The following is a 26,295-nucleotide window of genomic DNA, read 5'->3' as shown; positions in this document are numbered from 1 at the left end:
CATACACCAACTCGTGTTCAGTCCAATTAAACGTGTTAATCTCCTGCATGATTATCAACTGAAAACAGAACGAGCCACAAACCTTTATTAGAAGTCATTTGCATTTATTTTCATATTAAACAGTGTAATTATAAACATTTTAATCACACTAAGCATGATCAATATGAAGTAAAAATATTTTTTTTTAATTCTACAAGTTTAAAGGACAGAATGACTTCACGTCTGCTTGTTTGTCTTAATTTAACTGCTTGTAGCTGATGACTGTGATATGTTCCTCTGATTCAACTCAGTTTAAGTTACAAAATGAAACCTCATACCTAGAACTCAATTACATAATTTCCCATCATTTACAGACAAAAAGAAAAATTAACATTTATATACACATCAGTACAGTTCAACATTAAGTTACATTTCTCAAATGTGCAAGATTAAGCAAATGTATACTGTAGTGAAATAAAAGAAGATTTCCTTAAATAGATGTTCAAGTTTAACTGAAGCACAGGCTGCTGGTTTTTAAACAGAGGATAACATTGTCTGGGATACAGTGTCGTCTGTATGGGGCAGGTGAGACGGACATGTAGCTATTACGGGTGAAGTACAGCTTCTCATCTCATCATCAGCGACAAAATATTCAAGGAAAGGAAAGGAAAGCCTTAACTGTATACCCTACAGTTTCAAATAAGAGATTTTAAAGCTGTACATAAAAATGTGAGGAAAGGTCTGTCTTCATCTATAACCATTTGCATTGCGCTTCTATACAGAAAGTGATCGCGACGAATGCACATCCCTGTACGTACGGCCCCGCAAATGATAAGACTCAGAGGCAGAAGCTGAACAGAAAGGGTCATTTAAGATGGAAATGCAATCTGAAATAGTGAAGTTTGACACAAAGCTGAAAAAAGAAAAAGGCAAACAACTCCGCCCACAACGCTCGGGTTTATAAAAGCAGCAGCATTGAGTTTCTTGTCGTTGTTGTCGTTGTTCTAGTAGTAAGTTGCTGTGAAAGCTTAAAGTCCCTGCACACGCTCGTCAGCTTGTCCTACAAACTCTGATTCAAACCAATTTATGAAATTCATTGCACATTTGATTACAAACAGCTCATGACATTTTCTTCATCCTTACATTTAAAAATAGCTTCTTCTTTTTTCTTTTTTTTTTAAACATCATACCACTAAACTTTTTGTAGCGATCATCAATCGAGGGGTGCAGCCTCTTTGTCTTTCAGCGTCATCAGGCACTGGAATGAGACCCAGTGACAAAGTAATCGAGACAACCATCAAAGCGACTTCCTGCACATTCGCAAGGATAAAATAAAGCTTTACAAAAGAAAAGCAACAACAACTTGTTTTAAGTTATTCATCACAACTGTCTTACAGCTGGGTCGCCTCTTTAACGACTGATATGACAATCCCACAATTCTTACCGACATTTCTCCAAACTTCGACTACGCTTACTATACATGTTCCTTTAAAACATAAAGGACAATACAGTGTGTCGCCTCTGTAGTGTAGTGTTCCAGTCATCCTATGCATGGATTGCACCTACAGCAGTTACAACCCGTTAATTCAAATGCTGCTACAGAAAGACAACACACATGGCTTCCTCTCCAAAAAGGAGACTGTGATTATACTTAACAGGAAGTTTTTAAAATAAAAGGCAATCACGGAAATAATCACATGACATGAAGGAGCAAAGTGAACAAATTAAGCTGTCAGTTTTAGGTGTGTGTGAAATCAAAGAGCTTATTCTTGTTTGGCTGTAGTGATACGTTTACCAGCCCAGTGGGTTGATTTTCTTTAATTAAATAATTTTTTTTTTTTTTTTTTGGTGAAGCAAAAGTCCTAGAAAAGGAGTGCACTTACACACAACAAAAAGAAGCAGCCAAACACCTGGAATGCGCATGATGAGGCATTAAAGCAAACATTTAGAAGCTACGTCAGTTAGTTTGTTTTCCCTCCCCAAAACATTTTAATTGCACTGAACTAAAAATCATACAAACACGCACGCACACACACAGATGGAGCTGGAGAGGTGATGTGGCTCAGACTGGGACTGGGCCTCGTCCGTCTTATTTGCCTAATGTCCGTTTACAGCCTTTTGTTCTCATGGCCACGCCGCTGAGAATAGTTCTGCCTGAGAGAAGCATCTGCAGTTTGTCCCCACAAACTGCGTCGTCTGTTGTCCTTATTCGGCTGTTCTCCCAAAAAAAATAAAAAATAAAAAAAAGAGCGAGAGTAGCTTCATTCCACAGTAGTGTGAAGATAAACGGTCCCTTCATTTAGCACCCTAGTCTTTCTCCCCGTCCTCGCTGCTTCCTGGTGTGAACAAAGACAAGTTTAGTCATCTGGTAAAACCCCTGAAAACACAACCATTTTATTGTTCATGTAAACTCTGATGACAGTGGTGGACATCAAATTAAACATAATCTTAATATATTCAGACACTTGCATACATATAATAAAATTAGGAACGCAATGGAATCAGATTGGTTAGCTTAACTTAGAACCAAGACTGCAATTCAAGAATAGCTGGGCTCAGTAAGAATGCACACCTCCTAAGTTTGTGAATTTGATGCATACACATGGCACACTGTAGCTGTACAGTGTAGTGGTTTACAAATGGGTCTAATATGTGAAAGATCAGGAGAAGACTCAGGTTTGAGTGAGGAAGGTTTCATTAAAGTTTTGTATTTACTGCACAGACATGGACATTTTCTTCCTAAAATACTGAGCTATCCATTCAAGACTGTATACCAGTTTGGCCTGCTCTACTTGCCTCCTTGTTCAATATCAGAGTCGGTAAGATGGGTAAGGGAAAAGCTGGCAATGCTGGCCGGTGAGATGGAAAAACGGGAGTAGCTTGAAGAGCCGGTCCAGCTGGTATCTAGCATGGACCCCACTGCAGGGGCCGGAGAGGAAAACGACGCTGCAGATGAGGACCTTGCCTTGGATACCATGTCTTTACCCGTCTTGGACAGGAAGGCGGGTGCGGGTGAGGAGAAGTCATCATCCCACTCAAAACCACCACCTGTAAAGATTTAGTGAGTGAATCAAGACATATGCTTTGTGCAAATAGAGGCTTTTATTGCTGACTTGTGGCATTACCTTCTTCATCTGTTGAGCTCTCAGAGTTGGCAAAGCGGTTCAGGTAGCTGGCAGCAGGCGTGGAACTGCTGAACTGTGGTACCCGACTGTTTGAATCCAAGGAGTGGTCACCTAGTTCCTTGGTGGGCGTCTCCTAAATAAGATTTAATTCAGTTAACACATATTACCAGTTGCCCCCGCAAACTAAGAAAATGAAGATCACAGACTAAAATTTTACCTGGTCAAACAGGTAGACAGTGACATCATCAAAGAAAGACACGGCTCTTTTGGAGTTATCCGCACCAAACCTTGCAGGAAACGTGAAAGATGATGCTCCGATGTTCAGAGATGTGGGTTTTAACAAGCTCTTCAGGTTCTTCGCCCTGCTGTCGTCCGAGATAACAACTGGCACCGGGTGCACGGTTTCATCCTCGCTTTCTGAGCTAGAGCTGTGCAGCTGGTACGCGCGCATGTCGTCATCCGAGTCGTCGCTGTTCTCGTCCTCCTCGTCTGCATCTACGCCATCTTCTTGCCCATCTAAGCCCGACCCATCCCGCCTCCCCAGGTAACGCCCCTCCACATCCGGCTCCTTTATTTTATGGCCATCACTGGTGTCGGTTCTGGTGAGTTTAGCGTGAACTACACTCTCTGTTGCTGGCTTAGCTGGGGCAATAGAAGGAAGTATTGAGGTTTCTGGGCCTTCAGAGGGGTCCAGGTGATCAGTAAATGCAGTGTCCTTGAAAACCTCTGGTTTAATTCCATCTTCATTGGAGCTGCTGGTAGACTCGACCACCTGGTTTTCACCATTTTCTGTGATACCTGAATCTGCTACTGAACCCATCTCCTTAACATCCTTGGCTTGTGATTCAGCAGGTAGAGAAAATAAAGAGTCAATATCTTTTTCCTTGTAAGCCTCCAGTGCAGGAGCTCCAGAAGCCTCGGGAACCTCATCAGTGGAGTTCCTCAGCCACGTGTCTTCAACAGAACCACCTGCAGTTATTTCTTCAGACTTCTTTTCAGGTTCTGATTCATTGTCAGAAAAGTATGCAGAGTCTCTGTAATTACTTCCCATAATTGGTTCCTCAGCAGGACCTTCATTATCTGGCTGATCTTCCTCACTGGGATCTTCACTGCGAGTATCTAGCACACCCTCTACTTCGGAGATTATGATTTTCGGCGGAACCAGATTTGCCGCAGTTGTGAGCTCTTCTGTCTCCTCTTCTTCTTTGGTAACACTCAAGCCATTTTTTACAGGAGAGGAATCTTGGACATTTGGCTGAGAGTTCCACTCAGGAGACTCCAGGTTCTCAGTCTCATAACCACTATCTGATATCCTGTATGGAGGTTGGAGTTTGTGTTGAGCAATTTGAGCATTCAGTTCATCTCCTTGCTCTCCAAGCCTGTGTATGTCAAATGAGTCTAATGAGTCTGGTGTTTCAGCAAAGTTCTCTACAGTTGGAACAGTGGTGGACATACTGTCTTCCAATAAACTGTCCTGGCTGATCTGGTCCAAAGATGGACCCGACACCAGAAGAGAAGCTCTATCATGAGGATGCCCATTGGTATCCATAAATGATTCTTCATGATCAGACAGAGTGGTTTCCATTTGTATATCTGCATCCTCAATTAGCTCGCTCAACAAATCATTACTTGTTAGGTCTTCACTGTGTCCATTATCTGAAGGTAATACTTGAGCTGGCAGGGGTTCAGGCATTTTACTTTCTATGGGCTGAGTGTCATCCTTTGAGGTTCCAAGGTCATCTTCAAGGCTGGGAATTTTGGCATCTGTGCACAAAGAATCTGTATTGGCACTGTCAGATATTGCAGTGGTGTGGTCATCAGTGTGACTGATGAGAACCTCAAACCTCTCTGAGGTAGAATCAAAACCAGAGTCTACACCTCTGTTTGAGGATTGCAACAGACCAAGGTCTTCTGTGGAAGAACTATTTCTAGCTGGCAGCTGGTTGCTTGTGTCATCTTCTGTGACCACTGTAATGGAAGGCACCAGTGTCTCATTTTCTAGAGACTGACAAAACTCCCCCAAACTGTTACTTGGAGAGTCTAGAAGTTCGTGTCTTGAGGATGTGCTACTTGCTGCCGATTTAAAATAAGTGTCTGCTGTGTTTAAGCTGCCTAACGAGTCAAGCTTATCCCAAGAATTCATTTTGAATGCTTCCTCTGGTTCGTGGGCTAAACCAGGTAAAAGAAAATTTGGTTGTGGGCTTAAGAAACTAGCACCCTCCTTCATTAGGGTTTGATCTTTAAGAAACATAAAATTATCTGCTAGTTTTTCAGTACTCAAAAGACTTTTTCCATTCATGTTTTCATCCTTTGCTTCCACAGAATTCACCACCTTAGTGGGTTCCCCTAAAAAAGCATCCCCATAGCTTCCATCTCTATTCACTGCTTCACCCTCTAAAGTTCCCCCTTCAAGGAAAGGGTTTCCGCTGCGGTCTGGAAGCTCCATAAAATTCTGCCTCCAGGAAGGCGAGTCTTCTTGTTTTGACCCGTCTTCTGTAAAAATGTTGGTGTGGTACGGACTGTCATTTTCAAGAGACGACCAGATGTGGCTGTCTGGTAAATATGAATCCTTTGAGTCAATACTTTGGTGGAAAAAGTCAGCATCTGTGCTTGACTCATCTAGCCGCACATCTTGGAGCACAACAAAATCTTGCCCGCTTGAACCAAAGCCCATATCTGGTTCTCTATTCCCGTCCTCCCCAACAGTGCTCTCCCCTTGCTCTTCTAGTTGGATATAATATTCATTCCCATTAGATGGCTTTTGAGCATCAAACACCGGTAAGATCCCAGGAAATCCTGGAGTGTTCCCACTTTCTCCTCCTGCTGCGCTAGTTGAAGGATCAGGGAAATGAGCCTGAATATCTTCACTGGAAACAGGAAAGAACATGCTGTGGTAGTTTAGTGTTGTGTCTACGCCTGAACGTCCATGGTTACCATCATAGTGGTCATGCTTAGCCGCTTCCCAAACATACTCAAAGCTGAGACCTTTGCTTGTTTCAGTCACAGTCAGAATTTCATCTATTTCTTGTCTCAGGGCATCATCAGCAAACTGTTCCAAGATTGGGAAGGAGGAATGGCTAACAGTGGTCTGCCGCATAGTGGGGTTAGGCTTCAGTGCATCCCAGCGTTGCTCGAAATCTTCTTCTATGTCCTTCTGGCCTTGCATACGCAGATAGATGAGGAGACGGTGTACTTCCTCTGCTGTGGCCCGCTTGTCTGGAGACAGCCAACAGAACTGCAAAATTTCATACCTACAGTTACAGAAAAAAATAAAAAAAATTAGACACTTTATATTGCTAACAGCCTAATAATTTTAGCAATGTCATTAGTTTTAAATTTAACAATTTTAATGCAAGCTGCTTAAATAGCCATCTTCCGGGGACTCACCATCTATCAGAGTAGGGAAGTTCCAGTTGTGGCTTGAACAGCTTGACTTGCTGCTCCTTGATCACATGGTTGAGAACTTCTCGGTCAGACAGATGTGGGTACGGCTGAGCAGCATTCTCAAAGAGCTCCCATAATGTGACCCCCAATGCCCTACGGACAATTGAGGATTAAAAAAAAAAAAAAAGTTGTACAAGAAGGATAAGCAATGCATATGTGCCACAGGTATCTGCTTTGAAACTAGATGAATTTTCTATATGACTCCACAACACAGCCAAGTTTACACAGAAATGGATCATAAAGTGCTTGTATTTTATTACATATACCAGCATCAGCATTATTTTTGTCAGTAAGGTACCAGACAATGTAACTTCAGTAACTTTACACAGTCAACTGTTGTCTATAGGTAGTTATTTACCAGTTTCACACAAAATTGGTAAATAGATTTTGTAGCGCTGTGTTGAGTTGCTAAAGTAGCTAAAGACAACTTAATCTCACAGTGAAAGCTTATCATGTTTGGACTGTGCTTCACAAATCCCTACACAAAACGTGCACTGCTTATGTGTCCAGAGTAAAAGATATGTTCTGCTACACACGATCCATACATTCACCAGACACTTGCTAGTACCTGGTTTGACCCCCTTTTGCCCTCAGAACTGTGTGATGCTACCATGCAGATTTGTCGGCTGCACATCCATGATGCAAAACGGATGGAGATGATCAACAACAATACTGAGGTAGGCTGCAGCCTTTAAACAATACTTGGTTGGCACACAAAGTATTCCAAAAATATCGTTGACACCATTACACCACCTTGATCTTTGATACAAGCCAGGATGGATGCAGAGACATTTACACCAGATTCATGCAGTGTGGTCTTGTGCCGCTGTAGTCCTGCTTCAAAGTTCAATGTGTTGTGTATTCCGAAAGGCTCAACTGAATACCTCTGTTGTCATGAGTGGTTATTTAAATTATTGTTGCCTTCCAATATTTTCTCTTTTTTTTTTAGAACATTCTCTGTAAACACTTGAGAAGACTGTGTGGGAAAATCAGCAGTTTCCAAAATACTCAGAGCAGGACATCTGGGACCAACGAACATGTTCAAGGTCACTTTCTTCCCGATTCTGATGCTCGGTTTGAACTTGATGAAACAACAAGTTGTCTTGACCATGTCTACATGACTAAATGCATTGTGCTGTTGCCATGTGATTGGCTGATTAGATAACTGCCTTAAATAGTACCTAATAAAGTGGTTGGAAATTGTATTTGCTGTAGATTCAGTGTAGCTGTGGGATTACATAATAAATACTAACTTTCTCTTTACCTCAGGAAACGTTTAGAATGTCAACATAGTTGTATTCAGTGGCAAATTAGGTACTTGGATAATATGGTAAATGGTAAATGGCCTGCATTTGTATAGCGCTTTTCTAGTCCCTAAGGACCCCAAAGCGCTTCACACTACATTCAGTCATTCACCCATTCACACACACATTCACACACCGGCGATGGCAAGCTACATTGTAGCCAAAGCTGCCCTGGGGCGCACTGACAGAGGTGAGGCTGCCGGACACTGGCGCCACCGGGCCCTCTGACCACCACCAGTAGGCAAACACGGGGTTAGTATCTTGCCCAAGGATATTTGGCATGCAGTCAGGAGGCAGCCTGGGATCGAACCACCGACCTTCTGATTAGTGGCTGACCTGCTCTGCCACCTGAGCTACAGCCACCCATAATAGACTTAGTTTTTAATGTAACCTTTATTCAATAAAGAAAATATAACTTATATAACTACTAAATATAACTAAAATATAATTACAAGTCATTTGTAAGATTGTCCTGACTAAAACAGGCAGTAGTAACTGTGAAGTCATGGAGGGGCTCAAAAAGAATACTGTGAGGAGAGATGTACAGTTGGTGAACTGTCAGGATTGTTGTTTTAATCTGCTGAACATTAGCAAAACTGTAAGTAATCATTTACTATGATACTTTACTTTGTTGTATTCCAAAAATAAATCATGTTCCAATTACATGTATGTATATTTGAGCTATTGTGGATTTGGCTCTACTTAGAATACCTGTTATAACACATTAATACAGTTTCTCTTCTCTAATGACAGCAAGTGAGCCTGGATGTGTGAGTCAGTTTTTGAAATGCCCTCTAGTGTCAGTGCAGGGCTGAAATCTGGTACATACCACACATTGCTTGGCTTGGTCTGTTCCATAGTAATTACGCCACCATGGCGCTCGCCTACCAGCTCAGGGGCCAACCAACGAAGGGGTGCATACACATCATCCTCTGTGATGATGTAATCTTCCTATGGTAGCACAATTTAAAAACAATCTGTTACACAATTTTTAAAAATTTTTCCAAGAAATACTGCAGAAATATGACCTAAATAAAACGTTTATTAGCTCTCATTGAGGTGGTTCACTCTTGCACTGCCTCCCTCTTTCTTTACAGAAATAGATCTAGTGGGTGACCTTATATCATGAGTATTAAATTCAGACAGCCAAACTGACAGATCAGCAGTATTAAAGGAATGCAGCAGACAGAGCTTCCTCACATATGCAGCATGTCATGTTATATGAGAGGACAGTATTAATTCTTCAGTGAAATATATCGTTGATCAAAGGAAACATGTACAGCCTCTGATAAAGTCTGTTTATTTTCAGTCTGTTCATTTGCAACTGGTTGCACAAGCACTGACTTCAGCCAAAAAACATGGCCAGACTTAAACATAAATAAAACTGACTTGCATTTAAACAGTGCTTGCCTACTTACTAACTACTCAAATCACTTCATGCGTATTCATCCATTCATATAATGCTTTATTCTTTGCACTTTTAACACTTTTATGCATCTCACTTAAGGTTTCTCCTTACTTTATATCTGCAGGGTCCAATGCCATAGTCTCCCACTTTGACTGTGAGGTCTGCAGTCAGGTAGCAGTTCCTCAGTGCTAGATCACTACAGGAGCATAAACACAGACATGAGCATTACATTTTGAGTGGTGAAGACATTCAAGACAAATTCACAACTGCTACAGCATTCACAGATTTGGAAGAAAGACCGAGGCCATCACTAATGAAATTATTTAGCTTATTCGGTTTTGTTTAGCCTATGCTGGCATTACCATTTAGAAGTATAAAAAAGGAGTGTGCAAAACAATCAACAAGAATCAAGTGAGGAAAGTTTGACAAGGATCACAAAACACTTAAAACATTTAGAGGAAATTAGAACAGGGTCTTTCTTATTTTTTCTGTCTTTCACACTGCAACAAGCTGTGGGGACTATTCCTGACTGTGCATCCAACAGCAGGATATGATTTCTGGAGGGAACCACAGGCTGTGCAGACTTTTTGTTAGTCTGCCAGGGGAGGGCGTCACAAGCTCTTGAGACTCAGTCTGCTCATTAAACAGCCATATGGTAGTTCATTCACACTGACTGAAGAGGCAGGCTTTGGTTTCCCTCTAGCCCTGCAGCATTCCCTGTCCACAAGCTCCAAGGCCTTTTTACCCACCCAATGACAAACCCTGCTGACACAAGTATTCTTGCATGCACATGGCCCAGCTACTGTCAGACCCACTGAAACCCCTGTAAGATAAATGGAGCTGTATTTTAAACTCTCCTGTCCCCTGTCCTCTGCTGCTGGCTGACAGCCCAACATACAGTAACACAGCAGTGAGGAAGCAAGTCCAATATCTTAACCCTACAAGGTTAATGCAGGCCACAGCAGTGATCGCTTCCATACCTTACCATCCATACAGACACTTGCGCAATTTGGTATCATGGTTGCCAGCAGAAAAAGCAACATAACTAATATGTCTTTGTATTGAACTGTCATTGTTAACACAGAAAGAATAATATAATCTAGTAACCTAATCTAGTCAATAAATGCAGAGTCCAAGAACAACTGACAAAGATCTTTTATAGAAAATGCATGAAAATAACTTTGCTCCCCACTCTCAAAAAAAACCCCAAAATATCAGATACAATGTAAATGCAGCAGCAAATAAAACCTGCAGTCAAAGATAGCACTGTAACTGTTCAGGCAAAGGGTATTTGATCCTTTAGGATGCTTCGACTAACACAGGAGGAAAACATAGCATAACACGCCGCGGATTACAGGAAAATAAACAGTGCAAGCTGTTAGATAGAAACCCTACCTACCTTACTATACAATATAAAGCATTTTAAGATGATCACTCCTGTGATTTGGCACTGGATTAGATTACATTTTTCCTCTTTTATATTATGAAAAGGTGATCTTATTAAACATTAACACAATCATTAACACATTAACACTTTTGTAGTAGAATAATACAATCAAAATCCTGGTAAACCCTAATGAAAAAGCACAAAAATGTCTTATAATGGCTTAAACACCCCTGTCCATGTCTTCCTATTGGGAATCTATTCATGGCACACAGAATAAATTACATACTGTACTGCAACGGGTCCAATTTCACCCTTGCATTACGAAGCTGAGGTTTCAGCTTTGGATACGGCGTGTACAGCACATGGTATTGCTACATAACCATCCTCTCTGTCATTTCTGCCAGCATGTGTCTGTGTGCAGTGTTGTTCAGTTGGTGGTACTTTTTTTTTTTTTTAATTTATATTCTGTGGTTAAAAGTGCCACAGAAACATTTTTACGATTGCAGAATAAATTAGTTCACATGAGAACAGGCTTGTAGAACTCTAGTTGAGTAGTAACAAGGATTAAAACACAACGCCCAATATGAGGCTATCCACTTACACGCAAAAAGCAGAATCATCATATCCCTTTGGCAGCGGACAGCTGACACTGTGGCAATGCATGGGAGCTGTGTAATTGGAACCCCCTGAGCTTATTCTGAGCAGGCAAAATAGAGCTGATGAGCTGAGCATCGTATGTTCCCCAAGTTCCCAACACCCCTTGTACCCCCCTGCTGGCTGGCAGCCAGATGTCCAGTACAGACTGGGGTGAAAATGAAACGCAGCCTTCTCTGCTGTGCACACCATTTTTGGACACCACTGGTACTCCTTAGAGTGGCTGGGCAGTCAGCACAAAAGTAAAACTATTAGTTTACCCTTGTCTTTATAATAATATTATGGAATGCTAATGACTAAGTACTCGCCAAGAGATACTTGGTGGTACGCACCTAGTAAAATGTATCTATAGGACAAACATTAAAACGAATAAGAGCACATACTTGGTGTGATTTTAGTATATTGGGATTTCAGAATAAACATGTTAGTCAAGTACATTCATTAAATAAAAATCACCAACATTTCTACTTATCTTTTTTAACATTAAAATACAACTGGAGCACACAATTTGATTATACAGTCAATACAATCTTTTCTGTCTAGTTGTCAGTGACCACTAGACAGAAAAGCATTTCCCGAAACACCGGCTGTATTGAGTGGAAGGAAAAGCACAACGTTTAGCTTAGTGGGTCAAAACTGAGAGGTAGCTAAAAGTGTTGCAGCTCTGAAGTGCTACCTGTGCAGGAAGTTGTGTTTGTGAAGGTGAGTGACACCAGCAGCAATTTCACAGGCCATCCTCTGCAGCTGCAGCAACTCAGCATTTCTGAACATCCAGTCCTGCTGAGAAAGATAGCCCCGCAAATCCCCCTGCAGAGGCACACACAGATAAACACATTCGCTCATTAGTATCAGGAATAAACATTCAACAAATGCAGCAGAACCTCGTATTTATTCTAGCAATGGGAAGAATTTATCAAGTGGCAATAATTAAATGCAATGTGGAGACATCGCCACACAGGGGCAGCAAAGTCCCCTTCTTCTTCCTGACTTCTCAGCACTTCTCACTGCTGACATGTGAGAAAAATAAATAAGGGTAAGGCGGTTTAATGAGTATTGCTGTGTCACAGGTATATGGGTACAAAAGAATCCAGTTCAGACCAGCGAAATAAATTTGCCTGATGGGGTTCAGACTAGGGCTGGGCCATATTATACCGTTCACGGTAATACCGGTATAATGTTAGGCAACGATAGGAAAATGAAATATCGCGATAGAATGGGAGTAAAACGCGCGTGCGCAGTGCCTTTGTTTTCATACGCACATGGCCGATTGTTGAGTGAAACAGATGAACCAGAATTGGTTTGTAAAAATGGTGCAACTTCCGTGATGTGGAACTGGTTTGGTGTTTGTCCATCAGATACACAACAAAGCACATTTTTTTGCAGAACATGCAAGCGGCCGTTGTTATTGTCATATTTGTCGGACTAAGATGCTCTTAAATCTGGGAGTAATCTGGGTCCTAAACTCCGTATGCTTCAGGTCAAACAACACTGCAGCATCACTTAGAGTTAAAAACTGTCTAAATTCTTTCATCTTTAATAAAACGATCAGCATTGCTGCTTTACCAGGTGTAACTATGAAGTTTAACTTCCAGGCATCCATGAAAACAAAAGTTATTACATTTAACGGAGTTAGAAGTTAGCAGGAAGCTAGCGGAAGTTAGCTCGCTAGTTACCTAAGCATGATATTGCATGTTCTGACTGAGAGATTTCTGAAAAAAATCAAACGTACAGCTCTGCTATCACTTCCAACATAAATGAAGACAGGAAACTAAACAGCAGTGACGTTTGTAGGGTTACTGAAGTTGGGCTAGCTGGTATATAATGATGTGCTACGTGATCGCTAGCGACACAGCTATGTTAGCATAACATAAACAGTGAAGCTGAAGGACGAACACTAACACTTTTCCACTTATAAAAGTTAACGTGAAGGTTCTTCATGGTTAGAAACAAATGCAATCGCATGGCAGGATGCTGTAAACGGACCAAACTTCAGTCAGGAGAACAACTGAGATAATCCATCCACAATACGAGGTTAGTCATTAATATACTGCAGCAACATGGGAATAGAGCAGCTGCCAGAGAATTCAACATTAATGAATCAATGGTACAGAAGTGGAGGAAGCAAGAAGAATGAGTTTAATAAAGTTTGATTTATCTGACTGCTTTGTTTCGCTTAATGTGCCTTATAATCCCGTGCACCTTATGGTCCGAAAAATGCGTACTGCACACTGCAGTTTAATGTTGCAAAGCACCTCTTTTTAACTTCAGTGGATATTATACATGGTTATGCTCAGGATATGTCAGCCCATTTCTACTGGAAATGCCTTTTGGTTAAACTTTCAGCAAGGAATTTGCATTTGCACTGTTATATTTTTATAAAGCTTTAATGTACATAAAAACCAGTTTCTTGTTTAAGTGAAAATAAATGGAAGGTTGTCTTTTTGCGCTAGTAATGTTGTGGAGTTGTATTTTGTCTCGCATCAATTATATCGTCGGTTATATCGTTATCGCAAATTTTCAAATATATATCGTGATAAATATTTTTGGCCATATCGCCCTGCTCTAGTTCAGACTGAAGTCCCCTCTAAACAATAAACACAGACATGAACTTGATAGAGGACACAAAATGCTGTAAGTTATCAGAGTGACAGTCCTGCAGGGGTCTCTGTGATGGAGCTGGATCTCAGATGAGTGCAGTTTCAAAACACAGTCAACAGGGAGTTGCTGTGAACACTTTAACCAAAACTTTTCAGACTGTTCAGCAACTAAATACTGCACTGTATACTAGAGCTTTGCTAACCATTAACTAGATGATGAACTATGTGAGCAAAGGTTTTTCTGAATGAACCCTGTTACAAACATCTTTTAGCAAAGGTGGCCATCAAAGAGTAACAGCATGATTAGAGCCTGACTAATTTATTGCCAGGACAATCTTAGTGGCTAATTTTAGCCACTTCCCAATCTATTGGTATTTATAACTGCCGATAACTGAAAGTTTTAAAAGCGAAGACAAGTCAGGCAAAAAAAAAAAAACAATTAACCTTCAACCATTCACAAGGGGCAATCTGCAATTTTCTTATTTTTGAACTGTATTGTTATAGAATTTTAGTAAAGACCAAGGATTGTTAGTTTACTCAGTTCTCATTAAGTTTCACAGCAAAAAGTCATGAAGTAGTGATTCTGACAAATCAAACTGTCAGGGGAATTGATGTAGATTAAACAAATGTTTCTTTTAAAAATAATGCTAGTGTATTTAGAATCCACTGATAATGCTAATAATGCTTTAATAAAAATGTCAAATCCCATGCATTTACTGAGCATGCAAGTCTGGGTGTGTGTTTACAAAGGGTTTACTTTTCCTTGAGCCATTTCAGTGCAAGCAGCTTAGATCAGTCGTCTTACGTAAGCACTATTTGTTTGCTTATTCCACACATACACACACACACACACACACACACACACAGACAGAGACAGACACAGACAGACACATAGCTCTGAGAAGGGGTGTTCACTGAAGAGCTATATTCAATATATGGTAAGTGATACTGCGTGCCTATCTTTATGTGAAGCAGGTGATTAGGTTTGGGTTCATGGGGATCCAGCGCTGTTAATGAAATGACATTCACCGTGAAAGGCCAAAACAATTAAGTCTGGTGTCTGGCCTGTTTATAACAAGGATATGTAAAGGTTCCAACACAGATTCGTGCCTAACTCAGTAATCACACGATCAAGTTAACAGTGGTGGGGAAAAGAAAAAAGCTATTTTAAGTGCTTTCTACTGCTGAATTCTGCGACTGGATATTAGAACCACAGCAGGCCAAGGATAGGCACCTTTGTTAAATCGGTTCAAGTTTAAAAAATAATTGATTTTCAATAAAAGCAGTTGTGAGAATGGGCAACAACAACATAACCTTGCTCACAGGGTGATGGTGTAACTTCTTTACAGTATTACAAAGAGAAAAAGCAATCACAGCGATTGCTGCTGTAACAGTTAAAAAAGGACAAAGGTGAATTCTGAAATCTAAAAAGAAGAACTGCCACTTGTCTGAGACCTTGAACTAGAAAAGTCTCAACAAACATCTTGGCCAATCACTAGGCAGAAAATCTACGCAGTTGAAGCTTTCACTAACACTACAGAATGTGACATTCTGCAGCCCATGTACCAGTTGCTGGATATATTTTGATGTCTAAAATGCTTTCAGTCAGGATTACTGGCATGGGTGATACAAAACATAAAAACCGCCATCAATCAAAAGCCTGCCAGAGGGAACGTCACAGTACATTGGCTTTTTGGGATTTACCTTGTCCGCTGGGCAGCTGCAGTGTCACATTTCATGTTTCGACATGTAGCAGATGATTGACACGGCCTCAAGTAGGAAGACGCCATCAGCAAGTCATCCCTTACTTTACATGCAACACAAGCACTTCGACACTTGTTTCTTTATGAAGCAAGTGTCAGCAGCTTATTTTGCTCATCTTGCTTATCACACTGATAAGACGAGACCCGAACCGTACTTGGATAAAGGCCTCAAAACTTTTATCTAGCAAGGGATAGTGAGCATACACATCACTCAGTCGTGCTACCCTCACACATTATCGCCTTCAACAAACAGGACTTGCTCTTCATCATGCCATCCTCCCTAATAGCTTGCACGCATTCATAATAAGTCATTCACCTTGACTCACTTCCATGTCCTGTCAGAGCCATTACGAGAGTTGGCTGGGAAAAACCACAATGCCAGGTCATCTGCCAGGTCTGGGCAGCTGACAATACCCCAGTCTAGTGAGGTTACGCAATCCCTGGCAAGATAAGTTGAACTGGACACTGAGGGACATGTCAGAGAACTGGGAAGCAAGGAGAAAGTTGCTCCAAGCAGTGTTACCTTACGCCTTACCTGGGTACAAACTCTACATTTACAGACAGGCCTAACATTACTAACATTAAAATAAAAAAAATTATATAAACATTAAAATATATAATATATAAAATATATCAACTTTGAAGTTTTCTCCAACACAACTTCAAAGTCAAAGTCAAGATTTGTCCTGCTAAATAAATCAAACAGAAATGACAGGGTGGTTTATATTTTTAGACAGCACTCTTGGCTTTTTGCATTCATCAGCGTGCACCCATAGGTTTCTTTAGAAAGAGCTTAGTTTACTGCACTCAACAGCCGCTAACACACACACAAGGTGCCAGCAATAAAAATGCACAAACACAGCAACTGGGGGATCTGACACCAGAGGAGCGTAAATGGAGCCTGTTGCTTTGCTGGGCGAGGTGGGAATGTGAGAGGTCCCTAGCTTAGAGTAACTATGTAACTCGGGCCGGAGAAGGAGGAGGCAGGAGAAGAGAGCTTTCCCTCAGTCAGAACTCAACCCATCCAGAATAAATAAAGGAGAAGAGTGAATAAATCAGCTGCCATAATGTAGTCTGAGTGACTTCATTATGATTAGATCATTCATTTTCTTGGCTTTGAGTGGATGGTTTGGGCTTTTTAAGTAATTATTTTTATTTTTTGGGTTTAAACCATTATCTTTACCATATTTATAAAAGAAAACTGGCAACAACTTAACTTATTCAACAACATATACATATTATCTTAAGTTTAAAACATAGAAAAAAATTATCTTCAATAATCATTTGGTAAAGTAATGAGTGCATGAACTCTCCAGCTTGGTATAGTGCTGATGCTGAGCAGGTAGACAAATGTCTGCCTCATGTCTGCTGCCACTTTAGGGGGCAGCATGAAAAAAAATAGTGCACCATAATCAAAACTACTGGCTGCAGAAGAAACCGAGATCAAAGTGTACAACAAATGTCTTTATATTGTAGTAACATAAATTAATTACAACTATCCACAGCAGCCACTGTCTGTGCTTCTTTGCTGTTTAACATGTTTCCAACCAGTCAGCATTCAATCAGCCAGAGGTAATGCTCCACTGACTTGATGGAGGAGTGCACAAAATAGTGTCTCCATACCCTCTGTGTCAGGTGAATTCCCATAATTCTTTGGTATAGGCAGAGAGCTCTGCAAACAAACCCTTACAAAGCACCATACACTGGCCTTCAGCAGTTACAACCGTCATAAAAAGTGCATGCTGACGAGGTAATTAAGGTACTTTAATGAGCCATAAAATGTGTAGTTTAGGGATGTGTGCGACTAGTCGCTTACACGTCTAATAGTCACTGTTGTCACTAGTTGGTACCAGACGTAGTAGTCATTTAAGCCATTTGTTCAAATTGTAATTGATCTCCAATGCCAATAAATTATTGTGTCCTAAATGTTATACAGTCATCTGCCATCGTTGTTGAGAAATACTATAAATGTGTTAATCTAGGCCTGATCTTTATGTTAAAACTACTAGAATGAGATCATAGATACAAGCGGCGGAACTCAGCTTTCTCCAAAACGTGGATGGGCTCTCCCTTAGTGATATTGTAAGGAGTTCAGTCATTCAGGAGGGGCTCAGAGTAGAGCTCCTACACATCGAAAGAAGCCAGTTTGAGCCGGTTAGTTTAAGTGTTTTTCGTCTTTCTTATCTGTTTGGAGTATAACACAGGTTCATAGTGCATAACGCAAAGTACCATGCATTTAAGCAGAATATGGATTTTGACAATGCCCATTAAATTAAATTTACATTAATATCTGAGTTTCTTAGTTTTAGAACAATCTGTTAGGCAACTAAGAAATTAGTTGCCAGGAATATCCCTGATATAGTTATCCAAATCACAAGTGCAATGTGTCATATCGCAGAAAAAAAGCTCAGTTTGCCAAGTTCATAATAGTGTCTCTATCTGGTCTTATCACTCCAGAGTAGGTCTGGTGACTAAAGACACACCTAGACCGGGTAGTCTCACTACTATATTTAGTAGTTGCTAAGAACCAGTTTCTTGCGAAATTTGAGCATCTCTCACATATCACAAGTTGATAAACAGTTTTTGAGTACTATCTTTTAAATACCTGTGTATGAGCTAATTCTCAAACTCCTCAATTTCCTCAATGAATACAAATTTCTAGGTGAGTGGTGGCTAAAACACCATAAGCACAGCCACTTCACAATCACTGAAAATTCTTGGACAAGGACTGTAGATGGTAGATTGACAACAGCCTAATTTAATTCCCATGTACATATGGTATTATTGACATAATACCTGTACTGGTGTATTTTAAAAAGCATATAGTTACTTACCATTTCACAGTATTCAAAAACCAGTAGGAAGGGAATTGCCTCAACACACTGTCCAAGGCAGTGGAGTATGTTTGGGTGCTGCAAAACTCTGAAAACCAAATTGACATAACAGGTCATTGATTTGATGACCATCAGGTTACCAAAAAAGTTTAAAATAAGCAAACTATACATTGCAATTACTAATGCAATAAGTAAGAGGAAAGATGCTCCGGGTGCAGTAAACAAAACAGTCTTTGATAAGTTGATGACCCTAACCATAGCCTTCTGAAAAACAATAACAGCTCTCTGCAAATGGGGTGCTCTCAAAGAGAGAAACATCAGTTTTTACCTGTATGGATCCCCTTGCTGCAGGAAGTCATTCTGCTCCTTGGCACTTGCATTAGCTTTCAACTCCTTGACCACCACTCTTGTCCCTGGGTCTGTGTAGATATCACTCAACAGGACCTGTTAATACAACAGAAAGAACACGTCACGCTAAACAAAAAGAAAACAAAGATTCATCACCACCACCCAAGTCTAGATGTTTTTTTCTAAGATTTCAAGGAGCACCACTAACTGCAGAGAAAAAGAAAAAGATTTGATTAACAGAGGAAAAGGTGTCATTTTTTTCCTTGAGAGGTAAGGATTACTTGACACAATATACTACAGTGGCTTGCAAAAGTATTCGCAATCTAATCTGACTGAGCTGGAGCTGTTTTGCAAAGAAGAATGGGCAAGAATTTCAGTCTCTAGATGTGCAAAGCTGGTAGAGACAAACCCTAAAAGACTGGCAGCTGTAATTGCAGCAAAAGGTGGTTCTACAAAGTATTGACTCAGGGGGCTGAATAATTACGCACACCCGACTTTGCAGTTATTTATTTGTAAAAAATGTTTGGAATCATGTATGATTTTCATTCCACTTCTCACGTGTACAGCACTTTGTGTTGGTCTTTCACGTGGAATTCCAATAAAATTGATGCATGTTTGTGGCTGTAATGTGACAAAATGTGGAAAAGTTCAAGGGGGCCGAATACTTTTGCAAGCCACTGTAGTCACTGGTTGTAGCGATATTGATTAATGATTGTCACTTGTGATTCAATGATTAAATCACAAGTGACAGCTTGCCATCTTGTTAAATGAATTTTTCAGATGAGTATTTAGCTCTTTGTCTTTTGTGTGGATGCAATTTTGTGAAGAAGATAATTAAAGAAAAACTATCTTACCTGGCCAAACCAGCCGTTGCCGATCTCTTGGATGTAGCTCAGACTGTGGCGCACGACCTGGAAGCCTGTTGATCCCTCTGTGACACCAAATACCCATCACTGTTATTAAGACTGCCCCAACCGACGCATCACAAGTTACATCTGAACCACTTAATAAAACAACAACTTCAAAATAGAAAACACTACAGTGAAATTAAATTGAGAAATTGTGTTGTCACATAGTTGAGTCAGAGATGGTCTTCTTAACAAACTATCTGAAATATTTAATTTTTTAACTTAACCTTTATTTATACAGGTAGTCCCATTAAGGCTCAATGTCTCATTTACAAGAGAAACCTGTTTCAGACAAACACATTGAAATTACAACAACAATAAAACTGCATTAAAATAACAAAAATTAAAAAAAAAAAAAAAACTGTCTAATGACTAGCACTAAGCACTGTATGCAGCATGTGTAGCTAACTACACCTAAACAGAAAGTACATCAACTTCTTTACATTAAGTTACTAACTAGTTTAACATACCGTGTGTGGATATGAACAACAGGGCTCTAGAGTGCGACCAAATTTTTCAGTGGTGCGACTAAAAAAATAAATAAAAATTTGGTTGCACCTGTGCAACCAACTGTTCGTGTAACAATAAAAAAAAAAAATCTGCAACCTTCCCTGTGGTCAACAACAGACAGACATTATGCCCCTATCGTGGACTAAACCAATCAGAGATATTAAGGGGCGGGACCTCTCTGATTGGCCGTGGTCCAGTTGAAAGTGCAGGTGGAAGTGGGAGGTGAGTAGCTTGAATAAAGCGATATCAATTCATTAAATCCTGAATTGACTTTTAAATATAACTGTGTTTTGCCAGAAATGCCAGATTCTCAGATTAAAGCTCACAAAACCATTTCAACAACAACCAAAAAGCAGATGAGAGCAGGTACACGGACTCCACACAAAGACGTAAACACAGAACGGACTCGACGCATCAGAATCAGCTTTGTCTTTCTCGGCTTTCTCGCCCGACGGCCCGTAGACGGACACGCTGTCGGAGCTTAGCGATTCTGATGAGTCGGGTCCACGCTGTGTTTACGTCTTTTTGCGCTGATTCTGAGCTGCAGGTTTTGTCTCTCTCCAACCAAAATTCACCGAGCCAGCAGCAAAAGAAGCAGCAAACTGCGCTTCACATTTGATCAATGTCGTCATGAATTTTGCTGTTTTGCTTCCACGACTATTAAAATCACACTTCATGCACAGCTAGCTCTCTCTCTATCTCTCTCTCTGTACTTCAAGAACAGTTTCCCGTCTCAAATCTCTGTTTTCTGTACTATTCATTCGCTTATTACCCACCAGTCTACCGTTGTTTACAGCGCTGTGGCTGCTGTCTTCTTTTCTTTTTCTTTTTTCACTTAAATGACCTCGGACAAGAAAGCCTATTTTTCTGTTATTCAATACTGAAGAAATTTTAACTTTATATGCAGAACATTGTAGAATATTTTTAAGGTTATCTGCTATAAAAAGCCAGACCAGGAAAATCTCCTTCATGTTTTTCTGTGTTTTATTCTCAGTTACTTTCACACAAAGGCATCTGCTGTGATGTTCACAATTCTGATGAAGTCAGTACTGATAAATGATCAGAATTATAATATTTCTGACTGTCTGAGGCTAAGTTGAATCGAATCGGGACTTTGAAAACCGGAATCAAATGGATTATAGAAATCAGTGATGATACCCAGCCCTAGTGAGCAGCCTAGGCACAACAGAAGTGGATGTAGCTGTACTAGGAAAAGAACTATTGCTAACTTTTCGTTAAGTTAAGGCCTGATCCTTCTGAAATTCATAGCCAGTGCTCTGACACGGTGTCATCAATCTTTGAATGCTGAAAAAGCACAGTGTACCCAGAAAAACACATTATATTATATAAATTATTATAAAATGTGTGTGCTCCTAACTTTTGTGCCGGTACGCCTAACTTTAAAAAGTTAGGCGTACCGGTACGCCCATGGCAAAAAAGTTAGTCTAGAGCCCTGAACAAGTATTTCATAGTCACTGTTTATGGGTACTAGGTATGACATTTTCAATAAAAAATGTGACAACTTTTTTAAGATACACCCTTCCATCCCTGTACTGTTCTCAAATTTATGTGAACTGTTGTGACACAGTGATCACATTTGCCAAAGAAATCCCATTTTTGTTTAGTTTTTTCCACAGAGAACGTTTTGGGGTACTAATATTTCTACCCTCAATATTTATTTAATGGTGGGGACCAAACAGTCTACAGGTGGATTTCCACCACCTCTGGTGTTAATAGAACATTTTTTACTACAAAGTGCAAACAAACATATTTTAATGGACAACCGTATTTCATGACATAAGCTAAGCACACAAAAGTAAGGAAATTTGTGTTTGATCATTTCTTTGTTTTAACTACCGTTGGAAGGCCTGTTTATTTCTGCTTAAATGGTGTAAAATTTGTAAATAAAATGCATTTGTGGGTTGAGCAGCAGAGTTGAGTACTGCTGTTGTGGCTGTGCATCATTCACCCACAAGCTACTGAGGCCCCCGTTTATTAGACAAATAAATTATTAACTCATTCACTGCCAGCCATTGGCAGTGAATGAGTTAAACCCATTGACTCATTCACTGCCATTGACGGCTATAGACGTCAATGGCAGTGAATGAGTTAAATTGCAAACTGTCTTGTTTCTTCAGACTTCAATCATCCAGTCCAGTAAATTAAACTAAACCAAACCAAACCAAACCATCAATAGCAGAACAAACAGTCTGGCACTGGGAGAAAAGATTTTGTAAGCTTCTCATGGGCGCAACCCATAAACTCAACTCTGCTGCTCAACCCACAAATGCATTTTCCTTGTGGCACTATTTAAGGGAAATAACCAGGCTTTCCAACACTATAAGACTTATTGCCTAAAAGCACTGTTACAACAAAGAAATCATGGAAGATACACACATTTCCTTAGTGTTTGTGCCAAGTTTATTTATACAACATGATTCTGTGAATGTGTATGTATCAGACCTGTGATGCGGGCAGGAGGTTGGAGGTGTGGCGGGCCAGGCAGGGGCACAGGAGACACAGCAAGGGTATAGACCTCAGCTGGGGACTGCATAGAAGGGGTGTCCTCTGCTGGCGGAGTGAAGTCGATCTCATCATCAAAGTGATCTTCAAACTCCTACGTCCACACAAACATATGCCATGTATAAATTTGTTGACGGCATGACAACAAAAAAAAAACCCAAACAAAAAACGCTGACTCTCTTTTAGACTAAATTTACACACAGCCCATTACATTATACATTCACCCACTGTGTTTTCATCAAGTCAAGTCTGCATGAAGGAAATGAAACTCACTTGTGTCTGGCTACCTGCCTGCCAAAACTCTCACCTTGAAGTTGATCTCCCTTTCCTTGCAGCAGGTCACACAGTTCACTAGCACCACCACCAAGGACACAATCACCATCAAAGACACCACCAGGGACAGGTAGATAGAGACAGACAAAGTGTCCCCCGTGCCTTCACCTGAAATGACAAAAACAGAAAGAAAATGTGCTGAATCATTCACATCTATCTCTGGAATTCAAAAATAAATTAGAAGGGAATAAAGAAGAAACATGACAGCTGTGTTAGGTTAGCATAAGTGTGTTTGACAGCAGTACAACACATGAGAAGTGTACCAGTACTTCTAAAGCCACCCACAAAGGTACATTAGAGCTTGACAACAAAAATAAACTGCACAGTGCACTACACTACAACCTCTTCATATCATTACTGTCTTTCTCTTGCAACTCCACTGCAGTGAGAAGAAAAAACAATCTGTACCATTGTGCATGGCATACATTAATGAGTGATTCACCACTTCTCCCAAAATGTTGTGGCAATAAGTGTGACTTCTCAGATGACCTCTATCCCTTATCAGGTATTCAGAGAAGCAGTTGTGGGGGTGTCTGCTGGCCAATCACCAGCTGATAGTGCAGCAGTCGTGACAGCGGGTGTAGATCTGCTCAAGTGAGGATGCTGCTGGCCCAGCAGTTCAAGTGTCAGGGCTGACAGCATCCTCACAACCCACCCACTGTGCTGCTCAGCTGCAGCTCACTCGCTATACTAATGCCAAACCACATGAGCCTCAGATTTAGTTAACCAAATTGTACAAGCTGATACTACAGGAGACAAAAGGATGACGGAGGGCACTATATACGGCATGTATGTGCAGGGCTGTGCATTATCAAATTTTAACTGCAATTACAATTTTAGCTTCCACAGATTAATAAAAAAGAAACATCAAGATAAACAGATTATTGAGACTGATTCTGTTTTGTTGTAATGAGATTATTCCACCTTTCAGCAAGTCTAAATTTGTTTAAGTATATTCAAGTGAATTATGAATAAAGAATATGGAAAACTACTTGAATGAAAAGCTATGTTCCTTTAATTTAAAATCTAATAAGCTGTAGTTAACCCGGGCCCTGACTGATCTGGAAATCTGATGACCTGCATGTCTGATTTCACAAAGTTGATGTCCTTTTCAAGCCAGATGCCCTTCCTTGTACAAATCCAGGGTTGGGCCTGACAATAAAAGTACACTGGTTTCACCGGTCTGTAAGTTGGATTTCCAATGTCTGTGCATATACATGTTTAAAAAAAAAAGACAAAGCTGACCAAAATAACTTTGATATTTGCCCTGGTTTAGCCTTAACAACAGGCTAGAGAAACTGATGGGAACTCAATCGGTGCCTGTGTACAACCGTACCTCAGCACTACAAAAAAGACACACCATGTATTGCTATTTACCATTCATAATTATGTATTAGGTGTTTCTCGCCAACCACCTATCACCTATATTTGTCCAACCAACCAATTCTCATTGCTGTTTGTAAGGTTGGACATGCTGCTAGACAACATAACACCACCTATACTCTTTGTATTTCAAGAACACCTGTATGTTCACTGCATTTCTGCCAAAAGCGCATTCTTTTGTTAGGGTGTGCGTGACTCATACCCACCTTATTTCCGACATGTCACTGCTCATTTCTAACTGTTCCTTTGAATGGTATGACTACTGGTCATTGCATTTCTTGTCTTACTGCCAATGCCAGTGAACAGTCAGAAGACGTTAAAGTCAATCTCTCTCACTTGCAGCTTGAATCATCTTTTATGGATGACAACTTTCAGTTCACACAGAAAGGACTTGCTGAATCAATTTATTTCATTATGAGGTAACAAATTCACCAAAGTCTAATGCATTTATTTTTATAACTTGAACGTAATCACAGCCACCTACAATCTACCTCAATGTGGCCCGTGAGAGTTGAGAGCAGTGGGAATTTGTGCGAGACACTTCTTCCTAGCCTCCCGTCAATGTTTATTCAGCGTCCCACTGGTTGCGGCTTGTCAGGTACATTGTGTCTGCTAGAAGGACAGTATACACCTACTGAGTCTCCTTCTGGCTACAAAATTTCTGACAGATGAAATTGGGTGACTAATACATCCAGATGACAAACTCACATCTAGGTGTCTCAGGCTTTCACACCAACATGTGAGTATGATTGCAACACACACCTGAACCGATTTGGAATAAATGAAAAATCAGACTTTAGCTAGCTTATCTACATAGTAAAAAATAATTAGTAGGTACACTGCTTTCAGAACTCTCTCAATTTTCTATAACAGAGATTCAAAAAGGTGCTGGAAACATGCATAATGGATATTTGCAGATTCTGCATATATGGAATGTTGTGACATTAACAATCTGTACCCTAAGTAGAGCTGGGCGATATATCGAGTTTTTAAAACATATCGATATTTTTTTATACGAGATATAAGATGTGACAATATCCTTTATATCGATATAGTCTATGTTACGTTATAATTATAGTTGTGGAGCCGCAAGTTTGCCTCTCTTTCGTCCACTTTTGTCTCTACGCAACGTTACTCCGCCTCGCCTTCACTGAAGACAACTCCCCCTCCTCCCCCATCGCTTCACGTGCAGGCAGCGACAAGACGGACACGGCAAATCTCCGTTAACGAGTTACTGCGCATCGCCCCATGCGTGGGGCTGGACGGCGTCAACGTGCTAACGAGCTAAACATGCTAACGAGCTAACCGCGCTAACGAGCTAACCGCGCTAACCCTAAAATCCTTTCATTCTCTCAAAAGTTGATAGCGCGCCTTATGTATGAATTCTGGTTGTGCTTGATGGCCGCGAACCGATTTTATGTGGTACACGGCGCTCAGCAATCTGTCACAAATGTTTGAGTACGACTTTGGTAAACTACGGAGCTGCACCGCTTGATAGATTGTCGGCGCATTACGGCTACCGAAGAGCTTCGCGGAGTGATACGTACTGTCCATCAACGTAATATTACCGTACTGTGTGTGTATAAGGACCATAAATGGCACCTGTAAGAGACGTGGTTATGAAGCGGATTTCAAACTCCAGGCTGTCAGTCACACAGTAAAACTTGGAAATAGAGCTGCTGTGAAATCTGTCTGTCTTTGTTATTACGCTCAGCGTCTTTTAGTTTACATTTTGACTGCACAATTGTGAGCTCTTTGTTTAGCACAAAAACAACCTTGTTTTCTTTTATTTATG

The 26,295-nt window shown here is 40.5% G+C and overlaps 1 protein-coding gene across 1 annotated transcript in view; it reads right to left on the bottom strand.

Annotated features, from left to right (window-relative positions):
* Nucleotides 1-231: 231 nt before the first annotated feature.
* The window catches only part of lmtk2 (lemur tyrosine kinase 2), a 34,141-nt gene continuing 8,077 nt past the window's right edge, over nucleotides 232-26,295 (bottom strand). Inside the window, exons 2-14 of the mRNA XM_085351563.1 lie at nucleotides 23,092-23,225; nucleotides 22,725-22,878; nucleotides 19,698-19,774; nucleotides 18,824-18,939; nucleotides 18,496-18,583; nucleotides 11,978-12,108; nucleotides 9,372-9,456; nucleotides 8,682-8,803; nucleotides 6,492-6,641; nucleotides 3,322-6,355; nucleotides 3,105-3,237; nucleotides 2,772-3,027; nucleotides 232-2,311 (exon numbers count right to left, since the gene is read on the bottom strand). Of these exons, the coding sequence (XP_085207689.1) occupies nucleotides 2,287-2,311; nucleotides 2,772-3,027; nucleotides 3,105-3,237; nucleotides 3,322-6,355; nucleotides 6,492-6,641; nucleotides 8,682-8,803; nucleotides 9,372-9,456; nucleotides 11,978-12,108; nucleotides 18,496-18,583; nucleotides 18,824-18,939; nucleotides 19,698-19,774; nucleotides 22,725-22,878; nucleotides 23,092-23,225 (4,505 nt within the window). The 3' untranslated portion in view covers nucleotides 232-2,286. The remainder of the gene's footprint in view (nucleotides 2,312-2,771; nucleotides 3,028-3,104; nucleotides 3,238-3,321; nucleotides 6,356-6,491; nucleotides 6,642-8,681; nucleotides 8,804-9,371; nucleotides 9,457-11,977; nucleotides 12,109-18,495; nucleotides 18,584-18,823; nucleotides 18,940-19,697; nucleotides 19,775-22,724; nucleotides 22,879-23,091; nucleotides 23,226-26,295) is intronic.

The sequence above is a fragment of the Diplotaxodon limnothrissa genome, linkage group LG4 (genome assembly GCF_057381915.1).
Source record: "Diplotaxodon limnothrissa isolate DT_005_m linkage group LG4, D_limnothrissa_male_GT1.1, whole genome shotgun sequence".
Lineage (NCBI taxonomy): Eukaryota > Metazoa > Chordata > Actinopteri > Cichliformes > Cichlidae > Diplotaxodon > Diplotaxodon limnothrissa.
This window is presented reverse-complemented; position numbering and strand designations above follow the sequence as displayed.